Source organism: Natator depressus, chromosome 8, assembly GCF_965152275.1.
Source record: "Natator depressus isolate rNatDep1 chromosome 8, rNatDep2.hap1, whole genome shotgun sequence".
In the NCBI taxonomy this organism is placed as follows: Eukaryota; Metazoa; Chordata; order Testudines; family Cheloniidae; genus Natator; species Natator depressus.
Window position 1 is genome coordinate 16422855 of NC_134241.1, and position 19289 is coordinate 16442143.

Below are 19289 nucleotides of genomic sequence, written 5' to 3' on the forward strand. Positions count from 1 at the left end.
CTGCACTCTCCTGTACCTGTGAGTGGCAGGTATGTTCGCTCCAGGTTTTGTGCACAGATCAAAGGGAAAATACACCCTCAACTGCCCCTTCTGTGACCGTTTTCCTCTTTCTTCTCAGACTGTAAACTTTTGTTGCCTTTGCTGGACGTGGAGTATTCTGTGCTTATTTGGCTTTCGAGATAAGCAATCATTGTAATCCCTCTGGGTGTCTGCGAGGTGACACATCTTATAGCTCTTAAAAGCTCAAGATTCTTATTCCCCTCAGGCTCACGGACTTTTGTATTCTGTACAAGGAAGGAGCAAATGAAACGCCAGTCAGCCACTTTCCCTCTCTTCGGTCTCCCCACACACACACTTCTCATTGGCCATAGTCCAATTAAACTCAATAATGTGCAGAGATGACTTGAATACACCCAGGAACAGTTCCGAGAACTCATTAGATTTTATTCAGAAAATATCGCCAATTTGATATCCGGCAGCAGCCCTCTCTCAATCCGTGTGTGTGTCAGAGCCAAATTAAATTGATACAACTAAGGAGCACATCAGTTTTGCGGGGACAGAACATTGACTGCATATTCCCATTGAGATGAAAATAACAATAAAAGAAAATGTTCAGCCCTTTGTCTGAGCTCTGGATCACATTCCCTGTCATACTAGGAAGAGCTTACCTGTGGAGGGGACTGTAAGGAATGAAAGTCTTGCTTTGGTTGCATTGTTCCTGCACCTGTTATTACATGTTCTTCACCCGTTAAGTTATTTTCCTGTGATAAAGCCCAAGCTGCTGGTGAATCCACAAATGCTTCTGCCACCAAACATGTCATATGCATGCTGCATGCTTTTTGTCTTTTAATCTTGAAGGTTAATTCTTGCAATCTCTACACCGCCACAAACACAGCAGCCTGAGGTAGACACCACCTGGGTCTAGGATCATCTCACTTTACTCCTCCTCCTGTACATCACGATCTTGTGCTGACTTTTGATATTGAAAAAAGTGTTAGCGACATTGTAGGCACCAAGGACATATTGACCACCAGCAATACTATGCTTGCTGTTAGCACCATATCATTGCTACGAGTAGGTCTGCAACCATCACACCTAAGACGTTCATAAAAAGTTCTGGGCTTTCAACAGGATTGCCCCAAGTGCCAAAGCAGAAACAGTTTAGACCTCAACAAATATCTGAGAGGAAACAAATGCTTTCTTAGAGCTGTTGCTCTCAATCAGGGAAAATACCTGAGATGATAGCTACAGATGTTTGTTAATTTTTCCCCCCACAGTGGAAAATACCAGTCGACGCTCCTTTGCACAGAGCAGCAGTGTGATATTCCTTTGAGCCATAATTTCCTTTCCTTTTGAAATACATCAATTGCCAGCAACTTGGTGAGGATAGGGGAAGTTATCTAGCTTACCAGTGACCTGAGTGAGTCAGAAAAATGCATTAACTTAAGATAACATAATGTACCAGTACAACCATGTCTGTCAACAATAAATGATACCCTTGTTGCCAGCTCATGGCCCTGAATACTTAGGCTAGTACATTTTTCAATGCATTCTACTGTATGCATGACATTAAAATTTAGTGCACTCCACAAGCTGTCCTAACCTCAAGACATCTGGTCACATGTCAGGTCTTAGCAATATTCCTGCAGAGATCATCAAGCAGCATAGAGTTGGTGTCTCTCTCTGAGTTTTCATCATTCTTTGCTTAACACAGGTTTCTTTGTAGATAGAGAGATAAACAAGTTTTTTAATTGAATGTCCATGGAAATAAATGTGTTGAATTGTTGCCTGGGAAGTGGAAGTTTATAAAACTAGAATTTGTTTTTGTGAACTAAAAAATGGGGCCAAAACAACTTGTAAAGTTTGCCAGATCTCAAACTCCATTGCGTTTCCCCATCTTCATTTAATACTGATTTCAAGTCAGCATAGCAGATAAATATTTACTACTCCTGAGTGCTTACTCTGCAGAGAAGCCTGACAAATCATTACTCTGTGTTAAATTACGTCTGGTCATGCCATGTGGTATACAGTATCCAGGCAACCCATTCATAATCTAATTTAACACAAAACATGGATTTACTTTCCCCTCACCCCCTCTTCTCTGAAAGTGAATGTAGAGCTAATGCAAGGAATTGGATTGACAGCCCTGGAGAATTAAGTCCTCTGTCCAACTGCAGGACACAGATACCAACAATTCCACATAATATCCCAACATACCGCCACCCTGACCTGGGAGAACCACCTCTAGATGTGCGGGGGAATTTATTCATTCAGCCCCTTCGTGTTTTCCCCCCTCTGTGCTCAGAATGCAAAGTTTGCCCATTAGCTTTCCATTCGGTAGGCCCAGACCACCGGCTCATTTCACAGAACCCACTGAACTTTCATCCCATGGCTGAATTTTGGTCACGACTGATGTGGGTTGGAGCAGAATTACTGACCTAGAGGATTAAGGCTCCATTGTCTATTATCACTTCACTGAACCATCCAACCTTCATTTCCCCTACTGGTCCTGTAAGGTGTACGTTAGCAAGTTTAACATTCTTTTAAAATTGGAAGAGCAAAAGTCCAGTTGCCCACCAGTCAGTTGGTACCCCAGCATGCAGTGGGACACGAATTAGTAGGCTGTGTAGAGCATTTCTACACCATCTACCAATTTTTTCCCCTCATTATTCATATTTAAAATAACTTACACAAGCATTAGGGATAAAGCATGAATGTGAAAGCACTGAAAGCCTGTCCAAGTAAATGAATATAAGTGCGTTTGCTTTCAAAATTTACTGGCCCAGAAGGGAACAGGTTAAAAGAAAAATACAGCGAATACCAGCAGAGACACTAACGGGTCTGGATGCCCAGAGACAGAGCTAACAATGCCTAAATAAAAGCATTTGTAACCGAGATCAATATTAAATGTACCCTGGGATGAGAATGCCCCTTCTTTGGAGATTAAGGTATTATTTTCTAGTACAGAACATGATGAAGAGGTCTAATTTATAGTAAATGAGCATATAAATAAAGTATGTGGAACTCAAGGATGTAAAAGATGAATCACACATTTGTAGCATAGCTTCCGTAACCTGGAGTTGTAAAGAATTCTCTTCTTGTGGAAGAGTACCCATGTTATGGATCAGCACTTCACATGGCATCCTAATTTATCCAAGAAAGGAAAAAAAGCTGCTCAGGAACAAAATTATAATTCAGACTTTGAGCTTTGGAAGAATCTAATAATGAATAGATTTCTGCAGGCTGTGGCATTGGAATTTTGGTCAATACCACTGCCTTTACACATGTGCAAATTTAGTGAAGTCACTTCAAGTAAAGATATTGCAACGCAAGCCAGTTCTACAGTTTATACTGGAGGATCATATGCTTGTGAAGCCATTAATAATTCAGTCTGTAATAATTAACATAACCATGTAAAGTCATCTAGAAGTAATAATGCAATGAGAGAGCAATTTATTACACTGATGTATTACATAATGGTAATGAGAAATGAGCAGAGCTTATTTTGTAAGACTGAGCAATATGACATTTATAAATGCACCGAGTTTTGCTAAACTAAGGGATCATTAAGAGTGCTACGAAACATTTCAAGTGCTTTCAGAACTGTTCAGACTCAAAATAGTTGAGTCATAGCTACTGTATGTGGCTCCAAAATCCAAATAGGAGTACTGTGAACACAGATGTCTGTACATTTATAAACACAACATTACTGGAACTTAGAAAATTCAGAGAACATAAGAATGGCCAGACTGGGTCAGACCAATGGTCCATCTAGCCCAGTATCCTGTCTTCCAACAGTGACCAATTCCAGGTGTTTCAAAGGCACTGAACAGAACAGGGCAGTCATCAAGTGATCCATCCTGTGTCATCCTGGCCCAGCATCTGGCAGTCAGAGGCCTAGGGACACTGAGAGTATGCGGTTGCCTCCCTGACCATCGTGGCAATAGCCATTGATGAACCTATCCTCCATGAACTTACCTTTTTTTTTTTTTTTTTTTTAATTCAGTCATGGTTAGGGTTAGCAGTCATGAAACTCTTGATGGGGGACTGGGTAAAAATAGAATCTGACTTAATTCCTTTTAAAAATCTTGGAAATATTTTGACACATCATGATGATTGTGTGTATTCAAGCATGTGCTGTGAAGCTGCTGTGAAGCAGTGTGTGTGATGCAGCATTCAGTCAGATGCTTTGCTGAACTGGAGGAACAGGGTGTTTGTGTGCACAGTTCAGAACTCCCCTTCCCCATTTGTTTGAGCAAGAAAGAATAGCAATGAGGCAAGCTAGTGATATGGACTATGCTCCATGTGTGCGAGGAGATAGCGGAAGGGGGGAGAGAATACCATTCAGGCTGTGAGAGGGGAGACAATGGTGTTAAAGGCACCGGTGGAAGAGGGAAGATAGAGGAATAAATTATGCTCCACTTGTGATAGAGGAGATGGCGATAGGGAGAGAGAATAGTATCCACGACATTCCTGTGTGAGAGAATGAGGTCTGTAGGAAACTCATGTCTCTGTCCGTGGTGTGTTGGTGTCATGGGGGCAAGTGGCAGGAGTCCTATAGTGAAGAGGTGAGTGTGAATTCTGATGCTTTAGCCATCTGTATTGCCCAGTGAGGCATGTGAAAAATTTCTGAGCAGAACTTAATCTTTGTCTCCTTTCTGCATCTCATTCCATAAATACTGCCTTGTTCTCCTTGCTGTACACCGTGTTGATTTCTAAAGGGCACAGAGAATGTTGGCTGATTCTCCTTCTACGTTTACACACTTGTGAATACCAGTGTCTGTATTGCAAAGTACATGATTCTGTCTTACTCTTGCCTTGTGGCTGAAATGGAAGGAGAGCTGAAGCGAGTGTACTGGGATTTCATGGCACTTTCCTGGTTCCAATGTGCCTTTTAAATATAGGAAGTAATTTATTTTGGGGGGCATTTGGAAGGAGATCTCCCTGAAACTGGAAAAGAGGAAAGAGAATAGGGGCAGAGAGAGCACGCAAGTGATCTGCTTATCAAATTGAAGCATTGCTGTGTTCAAACTGTAATAATCTTTTATCTCTTATTTCTCTGCTTTTGAGTTCTGAGGTAGTGTTTTCTTCCTTTTCTGTGGGTAGAAACTTTTTGTTTTGATTTTGTTCACATTAGTCTGAAACAGACCCACTTTATTTATGAACCATTATCCTCTTGGGTGGGTCAATCTCCTTTAGTTGGCTTTGGTTAATAAACCCCTTGTGGTGGATAGAGTGCCTCCTAGTGGCTGAATCAGTAGTGTGTGCTTGCCCTTTTCCACAGTCGGTGCTAGTTGGTAAGGGACACCATATATCACAATGCAGTTTATTATCTCAGTAACCTGAGCTTTTCCAGGTTTCAGTCCAAAAGCCTTGGTAACTCACAGCACTATAGTATTTATACTTACAGAGGCAATTTCTCAGACACACAGAACTGTGATTAAAATAATCATTGCTTCCTGATACCAAGAGAAGTCAAGGGTAAAATTTTCAAAGGCACCTAAGTGACTTTTTCAATAGGATTTGGCTCCTAATTCACTTAGGGTAACATTTTCAAAGGCACCTAACTCAAGTTTTCAGTGTAGAGCGTTGTCAGAGGCCTCTCTTCTGCCTGGGTGTCCTGGAAAGGTAGAAAAAGGGATGACTCTTCTTGTCGAATAATAGAGTTGGTCACACTCTCTAATTCACAGCTCTTGTTGTGCAATCTAGAATTGCTTAGTGCTAGCCATCCTGACTTGTGTCTTCTTCCTGAGATGAGAGAACAGGAGAAAGGAGACGGATGGTTACATAAAAGCTTAGTTTAAAACTCAGCTATATCCCTGACTGAAGTCTTCAAATTAGGAAGCTCTAGAGGGTGATAGAACAGGCCATAAAGAATAATTAAGCAGTGGGGTAATAAGATGGTAGCTTTTCACATACAAAACTTAATCTGAGCAATTCAAGCATATGATTCAACAGCATCAGAATTTGTGGGAAATATCAGGTGGAATCATTTTGATCTAGCCTTAACAAAGAATAGGGTGACCAGATAGCAAGTGTGAAAAATCGGGACAGGAGGTGGGGGTTAATAGGAGCCTATATAGGAAAAAGCCCCAGATATCAGGACATCTGGTCACCCTAACAACGAGTGTAGGTAAAAGCAATCATAGCCCTGTAGAAAAATGTGTCCGATAACAGCAAATGGCAGCTGTGTGTATAAAGCGCCTAGCTGACTGTTTACCTATAATTAGAGATTCTAAGGTAATTAATAGCCTTTTTGTATTCCATCTAGCACTTTCTGATTCATCATTGTGCAACTTTAGCTAATAATCGTCTTTTGTTAAATATAAGTATGTTTTTACATTCTTATGCCGACAATGCCAACAGCCAGACAATTGGTAGCTTTATGGGCTGCTACGTGAGTTAGAGCTCCCAATGAATGTTTTAGGGAATTAATCATTGTGATGCTATTATCCATACTTTTCCAGAATGCATGTTCCTGGTTACAGTTGTTGTTACTCAGGCTCAAGTGGGTGAGTGTATGAGTGTACTTCCATGTTGTCTGCATGTACAGAACTGTTTTAGATCACAGCGTATGCAATTAAACATACAATTTAATAGAGACAGTAACAATACAGCGTGGTTATGGCTGTAAGAACAATGGGCCAACGCTTTCGAAAACGACTGGTGATTTTGGGTGCCTGATTTTCCCCCTCTAAAATGATGAACATTCACTAAAAATCAGACCCCTCTATGCTGTCACAAATTGGACACTTTAAAAGGGAGGCATCTAGCATCACTAGCCATTTCAGGTAATCCTGACCCCTAAACTGTTTTTAGGTTACATTGTCGTAGCCGAGTGGCTTTATAATTGGGGGGGGGGGGTTAATTTGGATTTTGTTTGTTTATTTATGTGTGTGTAATACATAGATAACTTTATATCATAAATATACTTGGATCCATAGATTCTGTCTAGGTATAGATTTAGATAATTGGACTAATGGTGCTTCATAAATAATACATCCTAATCACTATAAAAGGGATGGTCTTTTATTCTCTATTCAGAGAAATTTCTAATTAACACCTTGCTGTTAAAGTGGTAGCAGGGATGCTGGAACAATTTTTATAATGGGCTTGCTGAGAGCCATTGAACCAAACAGTAAACCCTGTATATGATGGGAACCACTTCAAGGCAGAGGGTGCTGCAGCACCCCTAGTTCCAGCACCTACGAGTGGTAGTGCTGCTCTCCATGGAGCCGCCAAGCCCATCGTGTAACTAGACAGGCCCCTGGAGTTTGGTGGAAACGTTGCCCGGAGCATGGACAGTTGTGAGACACCCAGACATGTGGGGTCCTAGTATGTGTGCCAGGAGCAAGTTGTGCAGGAGCAAGAAGTGGTGCTCTGAAAGCTGATGCAAGAGGAGAGCTCAAACCAGCATGAGAGGGAAGGAAACAAAGTTTGGGTACCAACAAATTACCTGAGATGCCTCTCATAAGCAACAATCATTAGCAAATATTGGTCTTAATTTGAATCCCAAAGAAACATCCCTATTTAAGCAGGTTCTCCAATTTGGAGGAGAATACTGTGTGTATGCATGTGTATATTCTCCCCTCACTCTCTGGTGACAACAGCAAAATCTTTACTTTTCAGATTGTTTGGATTGCATTGGAATAGCGTTGACCTTGGGTGGAGGCAAAAGCTTAAATCAGGTGGAAGGACTTGAAATGTGGACATAGAAGGTTGCTCGTTTAGTTGAGAATAGCACATGTCAAAGGTCCAACTACTTGCTTTTAGGAGGATTTGAAAGATTTATGGTTCAAACTGTTTTTTGGGGAGTAGGCTGTAGATTGGAACATTCATCCATTTAGATTTAGCATCCAGAAAATGATTAAACTATTTGGGTTTTCCTGGTATCAGTCAATTTACGGAGGCTGAAATTACACTGGTAACATTCCAGTTAAGTCTGTTCTTTTCCACATGGCTGAGCCTGGAAGGAGCTCATCCAGAGTTTCAGGAATGTAAGCAATTGTAAAATTTGTGCCAAAAATTAAGGAGGGATTATTCTGATGTTAATTTTACCTACTCTTTCTCCTTCCTTACAGTGTTGCTAATAATCACAAACAGAATCTAATGACTGTTGCTAATCTGGGTGTGGTATTTGGACCAACGCTGCTTCGACCTCAAGAAGAAACTGTTGCAGCGATTATGGACATCAAGTTTCAGAATATTGTGGTTGAGATTTTAATAGAAAACCATGAAAAGGTAACGTTTTCCCCTTACTTCTGAATTTTAATAAAGTTTATAATAAAGAATTTGTCTCCGTGACAACCCCAACACAAATTCTTCAATAAACCACCTTCTCTAGATGATCAGTACACAACATTGCAAGAGAGAAGATCTCTTCTCTTAGCTAAAGGAAAATTGCCATTATCCAAAACTAATCTGGCTCATAGCTGCCCTTGGTACCTTGTATCCAGAAGGAGTGTGTTTGTACAGCACCTAGCACAATGGGGCCCTGGTTCATGACTAGGGCTCCTATGAGCTACAGTAATACAAATAATAAATAATAACAACAACATTGGGATTCTGTTCTCTTTTTAGATGCTGAAGCATATTATTTCAAACTGAAATTTCCCATGAGGGAATCGTACTTCCAGTTAAATACTCGGGTGAAATCCTGGCCACATTGATGAAATCAGTGGTAAAACTACCTTGGTTGTCAATGGATATGTCTACACAGCAAAGAAAAACCCATAGCTGGCCTGTGCCAGCCAACTTGGGCTCACAGGACTCAGACTGCGAGGCTTTTTCGTTGCTGTGTAGACTTCTGGGCTTGGGCTGGAGCCCAAGCTCTGGGCCTCTCCCACCCTGCAAGGTCCTAGAACATGGTCTCCAGCCCGAGCCCAGAAGTCTACACAGCAATGAAACAGCCCCACAATCCTTAGTCGGCTGGTGTGGATTTTTCTTTGCTGTGTAGACATACCAAATGGGGCTATGATTTTTTGGGGTAGAAATAAATAGAGTTGAAGAATTCCATAACAGCAAGGAGGAAACGTGGGAAATGGAATAGTATTTCCAAATTGAGCTTTAGTTGGGCTGAAATCACATAATCAACAATTCTAGTAACTTATTTTTCTGGTTATCTTGGCTTGAGCCCATTTCATAGTCCCTTTTTAAAAGTCCCCATGTGTAAACTTTGAATTTGGGCAAAGAATTTTGCTAGTTTCAATAGGTCCAGGGATTAGGACATTAGTCTGGGAGTTGGGAGCCCCTGTGTTCAATTCCCTGCTCTGCCCATACTTCCTGTGTGACCACAGGCAATTCACTTTGCCTCTCTGCGGCTCTCAGTTCCCTATCTGTAAAATGGGAATAATAGCTCTTCCCTACTTCATAGGGATTTGTGTGGATAAATACATCAAAAGACTGTGAGATGGCTGTCACATAACGGAGGCTTAAAACTGCCAACAGCAGTTCTAAAACAAGTAAATTTTCAAATGCATTTAACAAGTGGTTCTCTCTCTGGGTTTTTTGTTTGGTTGGTTTTGGTTTAGGAAGTGCTGCTTAGTTTGCTGGACTACTGGAATGAAGAAAAGAGACCAAACTTTCCTGTGCTCTTCCTCAACCTTTTGTCTGTGGCATATGCCATTTTAGCATGCTTTGACCTTGGCCAGATTGCTCGGTAGAGCTCTTAGTAGGATTATATGGGTAATTAAAGGAAATCACTGGAAGTGGCCCTTCTTCAGAATAAACGGCTAAACTAGTGGGCTAGTCAGAATATCACCATTCCATTAACTATCAGTTGATTGTCTGAAAAAGAAAGTTCCTACTGAATATAGACTGGGGGTGGCTGGGTCACTACAAAAAGTAATTTTCCCTCTGCTGATACTCACACCTTCTTGGCAACTGTTGAGAATAGGCCACGTCCACCTTGATTGCATTGGCCTCGTTAGCACTGACACCCCCCCTCCCCCCACCACCACTTGTTAAGTCAACTCCCATCTTTTCATATGCTGTAATATTTATACTGCTTACTGTATTTTTCACTCCATGCATCTGATGAAGTGGGTTTTAGCCCACGAAAGCTTATGCCCAAATAAATTTGTTAGTCTCTAAGGTGCCACAAGGACTCCTTGTTGTTTTTGTTGATACAGACTAACATGGCTACCACTCTTGATTCCTACATTCTAATAAGCCAAAGTGCATGATATTGGTGTCCCATCACGTGAGATGCTCAGTACCTTCAACTCTCATTGAAGAAGTTCCTAGCTCCCAATTCAGTGTTTTGGGCACAAAATCAGTGTCTTTCAAACAAGTGTCTGTACTGCTTAGCGAGAGGGCCACCATCAATAGGAGGCTCAGAACTTAGATTTACCAATGAGTATTCAACTTGTTTAGTTTAAATGAAACAGATTGCTGTATCACCATGGATGTTTCTAGGCAGACGCTGCTACAGACCCATGCTAATTTAGAATGACGAGACTCTGTTTAGAAAGATGTCACAGTTTATTCTTTCTCCAAAGCTCTAGCAGAAGTGAACGCATGCATCTGACACATCAGCCATTCACAACATATTACTAAGACAGAGGACCTTCACCTATCCCTTTAAACCAGGGGTGGGCAAACTACAGCCCGTGGGCTGGATCCAGCTCCTCAGGGCTTTGGATCTGACCCTCGGGATTCCCGCTGCCGCGGGCTCAACACTGCTCCTGGAAGCGGCCACGCCACGTCCCTGCGGCCTGTGGGGGTGGGGCAGCAGAGAGCTCCGCACACTGCTCTTGCCTATGGGTACCTCCCCCAGAGCTCCCATTGGCCCCCTCATACACCCCATACACCCCAGCCCCTTTTCCTGAGCCCCTTCCTGCACACCGCACCCGCACCTCAACCCCCTGCCTCAGCCCTGCAAGCAATTTCCCCACCCAGGTGTGGCCCTCGGGCCAAAAAGTTTGCCCAACCCTGCTCTAAACAGATGCAGAAAGCCAGGGGTGATTGTTAATGATGTTCCATTAAATGTGGAAACAATGTGGTGAGAAGGGAACGGGGAAAACAGTGCAACTCTGATTATTCTCACAGAAATTGCTGTCATGTGGCATGCTGTCATGTGGCACCTTTGCATTTATTCAGCCCAGGGGAGCTATTTTATTTTCCTTTCCTTTTTACTTGGAACAGAATAGAAAAGATGGCTTAATTATGAAATTGCCTGACCTGAGGAGCGAGCAGTGTGAATAGCAGGTAAATAACCCTACAGGCCTCTCTATCGCTCAGTAGCATCCGCCACTGGCACACAGTGCAAGGTTCAGCATTACCTAGCATTAAACCCTTCCCTGAATCCCTTCAGGAAATTGACTGATTCTGTCTGAACGAAGTCTCTCACTATGCGAGCTGAATGCTCCATCGGCTGGCACTCTTTAAGGAATCAACAACAGATTTCAGATGTCCGATTTGCATCCTTCTAGACTGGAATTCTAATCTCTGGTTGCCTGTTAGGCTTCCTTTTGCCTCCTAGTATTCAGGGATGGTGAAATTAGCAGATTCCCATCACCTATTTAAAGACAATTTGTGGCAACAGCATGCCTGTCTGAGAAGCGAGTCAGTTATGTCCATCCAGCAGCAACTAATGCTGCTGATGCTTGCCATCTGTCATTTGGCAAAAAGGATGGTGTTGCTCATAGGTCAGCCTGGTCCAATTCACAGCGAGAGGACACCATTTGCAAACTATCCTCCGTATTTGTGGAGTGCCCCTCACCATAGTATCTAACTGCTAATGTACTTTCCTGTCCATTCTTTTGCCTTGCCCCCAACAAAAAGAAATTCTTGCATTTCCCCTCAGTGGTCCAGCAAAGGCACCAGGTTCTGAGGCGTCCAGCTCCCCAGCCATTGCCTTTCTTGAGTGGAAACCCGCGTCTCGCTCCCTTCTGACAATTTCAACCACTGAAATGCTCAGCCTTGCTTCCTCTTGCTGCTGCCCTTTGACTCTTTTGCAGGGGAAGGAGGACTGAGAAGGCATTTTCTTACTATTGCTGTGTCACCTCCTCCACTCCCTCTCCTGCACAGGGTTAGGATATGATGGTAACTGGTAACCACATTGAAAGCTATTTGAAGGGGTCAGTTCCTCAAGTGGGTGAGAAAGAGGAAAGGGAAGGCAATATCTAAGAATAGTCCTAACTGTCTCTTTGCATGAAATGTTGGCAGATCATGAAGCCGAGCCCTGTAGGCTGATGATTTATTTGCTCTGCTTTTTAAACGCAGGTTTAATAGGCTGGATAACTCCACCGGGCCCTAAATGTTCAGTAACAATTTGACGTCTCACACAGCACATCTTTCAGCTGTCAAACTATCTCCATTTGTAGGCTTTAGAATCATAATGTGCAGTGGTGGTTTTTCGGAGTGAGGCGGGAGAGGGTTATCTGGCAGGTTTGCATTTCATTAGTAGTATTGATCTTTCCCAATGTAATTAATGACAACTGATCTCTAAAGCTGTCAATGGAAATGCTTGTGTGGGAGGATTTCGAAGTGTTAAGCCTCGAACTGACACTTTGAAAAATGAATTGCATTTGTGCCACTAATGTAAGGAAGTTGCATACTAAATGACTACGGGTCAGTATCACCATTTAGCGTGGATTCACTGTGAATTATCTTCTAGGGGAAGAAGACAGTAGTACTGGGGGAAAAACTTTTTAAAACGTAATTGGGCATAAGCTTTCGTGGGCTAAGACCCAGATGCATCTGATGAGGTGGGTCTTAGCCCACGAGAGCTTATGCCCAAATAAATTTGTTAGTCTCTAAGGTGCCACAAGTTCTGCTCGTTGTTTTTGCTGATACAGATTAACACAGCTACAACTCTGAAATCTTTTTAAAGCCTAGTATCCTTGTCATGTTGTTTGCTTCTTTAAAGTTGTTGCCTTACAGTATATTTCTTAATATTAATTGATGAGAGCTGATAAAAGCCTTCCCAAGGGAGATACTTAGGTGACTAGCACTATACAAGTGCATTGCATGTTTACTGCAGTTGCTTTACATTGATTTACACTGGGGACTCACATGTGGAGTGATTTAAATCACCAAATGAAAAGCCTCAGTTTAAATCAGGGGTGCCCAACTTACAGACTGTGGGCTGTACGCAGCCCACCAGAGCATTTCATAAGGCCCGCGGCCTGCTTCAGCACGGTATACTAACGGGCAATCCATTTGCATTTTGTTGTCATGTTTACATCATTTTAGTTTACACAAGTGTGTAAATAGACAATAGTGTACACAGAAACAACCTACCCCAATACATACAAAACAAGCTGACCTTACAATATAAATCAATACAGGTGACTTTAAATCTTATTAAAATACGTAGCATCTGTTTGGCCCACACAAGGTTGTGCTTAGATTTATGTGGCCCTCCTGTGTAATCAGGTTGGGCACCACTGATTTAAATAATCAATTTTTCCACTTTTCCATTTGTACTTTTGTTGTTTTCTAAAGAAAGGTGCATTCTCATTGGTTGATATAACCATTAAAACATGTTGATTTACAATGGCAGGGGTTCTCAACCTGTGGCCTGCTGGCCGCTTCTAGCCCAATCAACACATAGCTATAGCCCATGTAACATCCCCAGGGCCATCCAGGTCATATATATATTGTGTGGATACAGCCGACATAACACACACAGAGCTGAATATGCAGCCCACAATAGTAAATAGGTTGAGAACCACTGACCTAGAGTCTTTATAGAGACAAAGTAGGCAAGGTAATTTCTTTTATTGGACCAAATTCTGTTGGTGAGAGAGACATCAGGTCCAATAAAAGATATTACCTCACCCACCTTGTCTCTGCAATATCCTGTTACTGACATGACTGCAACGACACTGCATAGATTTGGCACATCTTTTTTTGCTATCTAGGTGGGTACACTGTAATATTTACATTTATTTAAGACAGGATATAGCTTAATATTTTCAGATTCTTATTAATTGTACATTATATGTTAGGAAATGGTAAATGCTATATTGCTTATTTACTAGATGATTAACTTTTTGCTCATGATTTGTGTCAAACTGCGTGAGGATGGCAACTGGGATTTAATAAAGTCCACAGAACAGGATATTATATTTATTTTTATTAAACCAGACAACCTTAAATGTTTTGGATACATAAACTTATTATATTAAAATAAGCTGCACATTTATAACTAAATGACTAATAAAATGAGGATTTAACTATAGGTAGTGAATTAAACTGATTCTTTCAGATCAGCCTGGGAAAAAAATTAAAATATACCTAAGTAAAAAGTGACTAGAGCTTAAGTTCCTATTCAGCTAAGTTTCTTGAAAATGAGACAGTCTCCTAAGTTACGTAGGCTGTCCTTCAAACTTCTAAAGCTAGTAGATCGCATCCTCCCTCCCCTTCTCATTTTTATTCATAGTCTGGAAGAGAGAGACAAGTTTTCCTGCTTTTTTCAGCTTCAGACTGATTTCTCAATTTTGACTGAATTAGTCCAAATGAAGAAAATATTATTTCTGTGCCTGCAGCTATGAAAAAGCTGGTTTAGCACTTCAACAAACTCTGGTTTCAGATGCTTAGCTAGTGATTTGCACCAGTTGAGTGGTTTCACTTTCTTTAAAACATCATCAGCAAACACGCACTATTTGAATGGTTCACCTCCAGCCCTGACATTTGTTATGCTTGGCATGATTGATGAGTGATTATTAGATGCCTGTGTCATAGCAGCAGCATCTTCTTGGGCAGCTAGGCATCTACGTTACCGCTTTGGGTTGAGTATATAAACATGAAAATGAGGTGAAGCTTCTTTACTGCCTGCAGTTTAACTTCATTGTTGGATATTTTTCTTCAATGTCTCTTGAAGATCTTTCCAAATTTCAGCAGCATCAACAATACAGCAGCAATCTTTCTGCCATTTGTCCAAGGCTATGGAAATGCTGAATATACTGGAACTTATATCTTATTTCTCTTTAATCCAATGTTGACTACTTTGGCTGTGATAATTCCATCTGGTTTATCACAATTTTCTTCACAAATTGTTATGAGAATAGGCCATTTCTTAATAAATAGCTCAAAACAATCAGTCTCTGAATTCCATCTTGCATCGGGGGAGCAATTAGTTTGGATCTCCTGTTCTCTTTGGTGAAGCTGAAGCAAAGTGGTTGTTAATGGAAGTATTTTTCAATTTCAGCAACATTTTCCTTTATTTCTGGAGTTGTACTTAAATCTTTGTCTGAAAGATGCCTCAGATGAGCACTGCACACACATGTGATGTTTCAGGTTCTCTTCATTATCTTCTTTTATCTTCTCATCTTTGCTACATATGTAGCACTGTGACAAAGCTACATGCTTGAATTTTTGTTCACAGTTTGTTGTAGCTTTTACTGCTCCTTCTTTTAAGTATTCTATGATATGGGCAGTTCCTGATGGATCAGTTGTTTTTGTCAGATAGACAACCCCATTTTCTGTTGTCACACAAACACACGTTCCTGGATCATTATGTACATTGGTCCACCCATCAAGACTCAGATTAACAAATTTCACACCAATGTTTGTTGCAGACTGTTCAGTCTCTTTCACACTGTATCCAGCAACCTTCCAGCAGTGTTTACTCTGCTGCTTGGAGTGTAGCCTGGTTGTAACGATTGAACTATGTTAATGAACTATTTGTTCTGAACAAGATGAAAAGGAGAATTTGTTGCATAAATGATGAACCGAGCAATCTTGTAATCTGTGGAGGCTTGCTGGCATTTGTTGGTCCTGATTATGAACTCAGTCATGTTTTTACTGGATGTTGAAGTCTTCTTTTATTTTTTTTTTAATATAGGTAATTTACTGTCTGACGTATGTTTAGTTGCAGCACAGCTGGTGGTACCAGTAGATGACAGAAGTTGTAGATGTTGCAGATGATGGATGTTCATAACCTCTTATATCGAAGCTAGATCCGGAAATAAAATGGTGTATATATTAAAAAAAAAAAAAAAAAAAAAGTAACACTCAGTCATTGAGTATTATGCAGTGCACAGCTTTAAAAAAATGACAGAGTCTTGCTGTGGGGGTGCTCACCAGACCATCATCCCTTGCAGTGGGAGCTCTCTCAATGGCCATTGGCCCCGTCACTACATTCCCTCTCTGAGCTGGATCAAAGATGTTTGATCTGTAACATTCTGCCTGCTGCTGTAGCTTCACAGTTGTTCATACTAGATTAAAGCTAGCTTGGGTATGTCTACACATGCTGCTGCAATCAAACCTCCCAATTGCAGGGTAGATATACCCAAAGAGACAGAGCAGCAGAGCTATGATTATAATTTGCAAATCCTGGCAGCTAGTCCCATAGCTGTTCAGCTGCCTCTCTCTATGTTAATTGGAGCCTTTATGTGTGAGTAATAAAACACAGGTTTACTCCATGGAGAATGGGTTTTGAGTGAGTGCTACATTTAAAAATTTTTACGTAAGGATTAATCTCAGCTTTGGGAAATGGAGTCCCCCTCTTTGAGTCCAGCAGCAGGGGTGTCTCCACATTTTTTGTTAAAGAGGTCTGTAGCAATTTCAAAAATGTCAAAGTCAAATCTGAAGTAAAGTATTTATTTACCTTCTAGTCCTTTGTTTCTTCATGGCCTGAAGAGGAGACTGGAAACGGACATCAGCACTTTCTTAATTTAGCTATTTATTGATTTCTCTCTTGTCCATTGTAAGCAACTACTTCTACCTTCAGTGCTACATGATGCTCAAAGGGGACATAGATAGTGGATTTGAATATCCATGCTACTGTGCCAGATGGTTCCCCCTCTGTCATCCATTTTATCTCAACAGGCCCAATACCCTTAGAATTTGAAAGAGCAGCTTTAGCAAAGCTCTCCTCCTTGTCTTCTCCAGTCTTCAGAATAGAGGTCTTCAGAGGTAGCTGGCTGCATTCTCTGGGAATTTTGCAGGCTTCAGTAGAGCAATCACTGTTGCCTGTCGCCAGCTTGTTGGCACTTCTCCGGTTCTATGCACGGCAGTAAAAAGCTCCGCCAGCCATTCCCATCTCCCCAGATTCTTGAGAAACTCTGAAGGAATTACATCAACCCCTACAGCTTTCTGGCTTTTGGTTTCCAATAGTGCAACATTTGATCTCCTTGACAGAATATGGGGAAGAGAGTGGGGATTCCTCCGGGCATTGTTGAAGATTTCTGCGGAGTTCCCACTGGATCTCCTCACATGTAATCTTGTCTGTCGGCATCTTGCTGTTAGAAAGAAGATGAGAAGTAACAGCATTTGCTGTCACCTTTGCTGAGCATTGTGTTACTGGCTGGGATCCTCCAAGTTGCCACAAAAGAGCCCATGCCTTACGGCTCGAATGGGTGAAATCAAGACTTTCAGTGGTCTCTTTCCACCTCTCCAGGCACGCCGAATTCAAGGACTCAAGCAGCGCAGTGGCTTTATCTGGGTTGCCGCTCTTTTCCTATTCCCTCAGGAGAGACTCGGATTCTTTTGTCCAGCAGGGGATGAAAGCCTTGTGGTGACCACACAGGAGGTACTTCTTAGTGGTCAATTTTAGGATGTTTGTAAAACGACTGAAGTTTCTAGGTATCAGGTTTGAGCCGTGGGATCTGAGATTCTATTTCTGAAGTGTAGGTTAATCAACCGTGCAGAAATTCCAACTTGGTTTTGGCACAGACTGCATAAGAGGCACGTCCAGGCCATTCTGGAGGATGATTGGGCAATGTTGGCTATGAGGGAAGTGGCTCAAGATGGTTCTTGTTGTGGCCAGTGGGACACATGCCCAATTATGGGTCACAAAACACAGGTCAGGGTTGTGATCCATTGTCCATCCGGTGAGGTGAGCTGTAGCTCATGAAAGCTTATGCTCAGATAAATTTGTTAGTCTCTAAGGTGCCACAAGCACTCCTTTTCTTATTGTCCACCTCACAGACCAAAAAGATCCAGATTGCTTCAGATCATAGAGCAGGTGGAGGTCTTCAAGAGAGGCCCATTCTGTGATCTGTTCCCCGGCTGTGTCATTTAAGCAGTATCCCTAGTCTTCGTGATGGCTGTTAAAGTCACCTATGTAGATGGCCGGATGAGGAAGGGAAGATAAGATGGGATCAGGCCACATGATGCTGGTGGCTTGTATATTTTTACTATAATGATGTCCCTAATTCTAACCATGTTGATCTCTCACCCACTGGTCGATGATTCTTCCAAAACTTCCACATCCTCTAATCCATTTCGCATGTACACTGCTAGCCCATGTTTTGGATAGTTGACAGCAGTGATTTCAGTACTACCATAAAAAGAAAAGGAGGACTTGTGGCACCTTAGAGAAGGTGCCACAAGTCCTCCTTTTCTTTTTGCGAATACAGACTAACACGGCTGTTACTCTGAAACCTGTCAGTATTGCCATAGATGTTATATCTGGCAGCTTTATCTTTTTCTTTCATGTGTGTTTCTTGGAGGGCCACAATGTCAACGTGATGGTCTTTGAGGGTCCTCGAGAGGTAATCTGCTTTTTCCCTGGACATCCCTTCTACGTTAAGTTGGTATATTCGGAGGACTGGCCCAACTGTTCTTTTTGGGTCCTGGAAAGGGCAGTCTGAGGAAGTATAATCATTGCTGTGTTCACTGGGAAGTTGGTAAAATGTCGTCCAGTGGCCAGTTGACGACACTGGTATGTTTGGATTTGCACAAAACATAGAGCTCAAAAAAACCCAGCATTTAACAGGCGCACCACATAAAGGTTGTCTTGCTTCTGCTGTGCTGAGTAAATAAAGCACACAGAACCACATGATCGAGCTGTGATCATTAAGAGCAGCTCACCATGCTATTATCCTGCTGTTACCCAGGGCTGCAAATTGTCTATAAAATGACTGTTTTAATCCGCTAAAATATGAGCTTTTGCAGGGCCAGGAACACTTTTAATTTTTGGAGTTGGTACACCAGGGAAAATATGGGGAGTGGGGGGAGAATGCTGTTAATAAAAAGGTTTGGTTTAATAAAAGAAGCTTATAAAATAGCAGAAAGACTACTGGGGAGTATTTTCTGAATCTTGTACAACTGAAGTCACCTCAGTGAATGGAGTGTAGGCTACAAAACCAGGTACCCTTCACTCTGTAAATAAGTATTTAGCAATCTGCAAAGGGTGGATTAGATGGAAAGGAAACAATATGTTTTTTGATATAGCATCTGAAAATTAGATGGAAAGGAAACAATATATATTTTTATAGCATCTGAAAACTTGTAGCCTCTTTTCTGCAAAGTGATCTCCAGTTCAGCAAAACTGCATCACTGAATTTATGAGCACAAGACTCAGTGATTATCTGATATCACCCATTGTGCAAACA

The 19289-nt window shown here is 41.6% G+C and overlaps 1 protein-coding gene across 2 annotated transcripts in view; it reads left to right on the forward strand.

Moving 5' to 3' along the window:
- The window catches only part of ARHGAP26 (Rho GTPase activating protein 26), a 309239-nt gene that overhangs the window by 219109 nt on the left and 70841 nt on the right, over positions 1–19289 (forward strand). For both annotated transcript variants that reach the window (XM_074960515.1, XM_074960514.1), the window contains exon 18: positions 8082–8241. In XM_074960515.1, coding sequence (XP_074816616.1) covers positions 8082–8241 — 160 coding nt within the window. The remainder of the gene's footprint in view (positions 1–8081; positions 8242–19289) is intronic.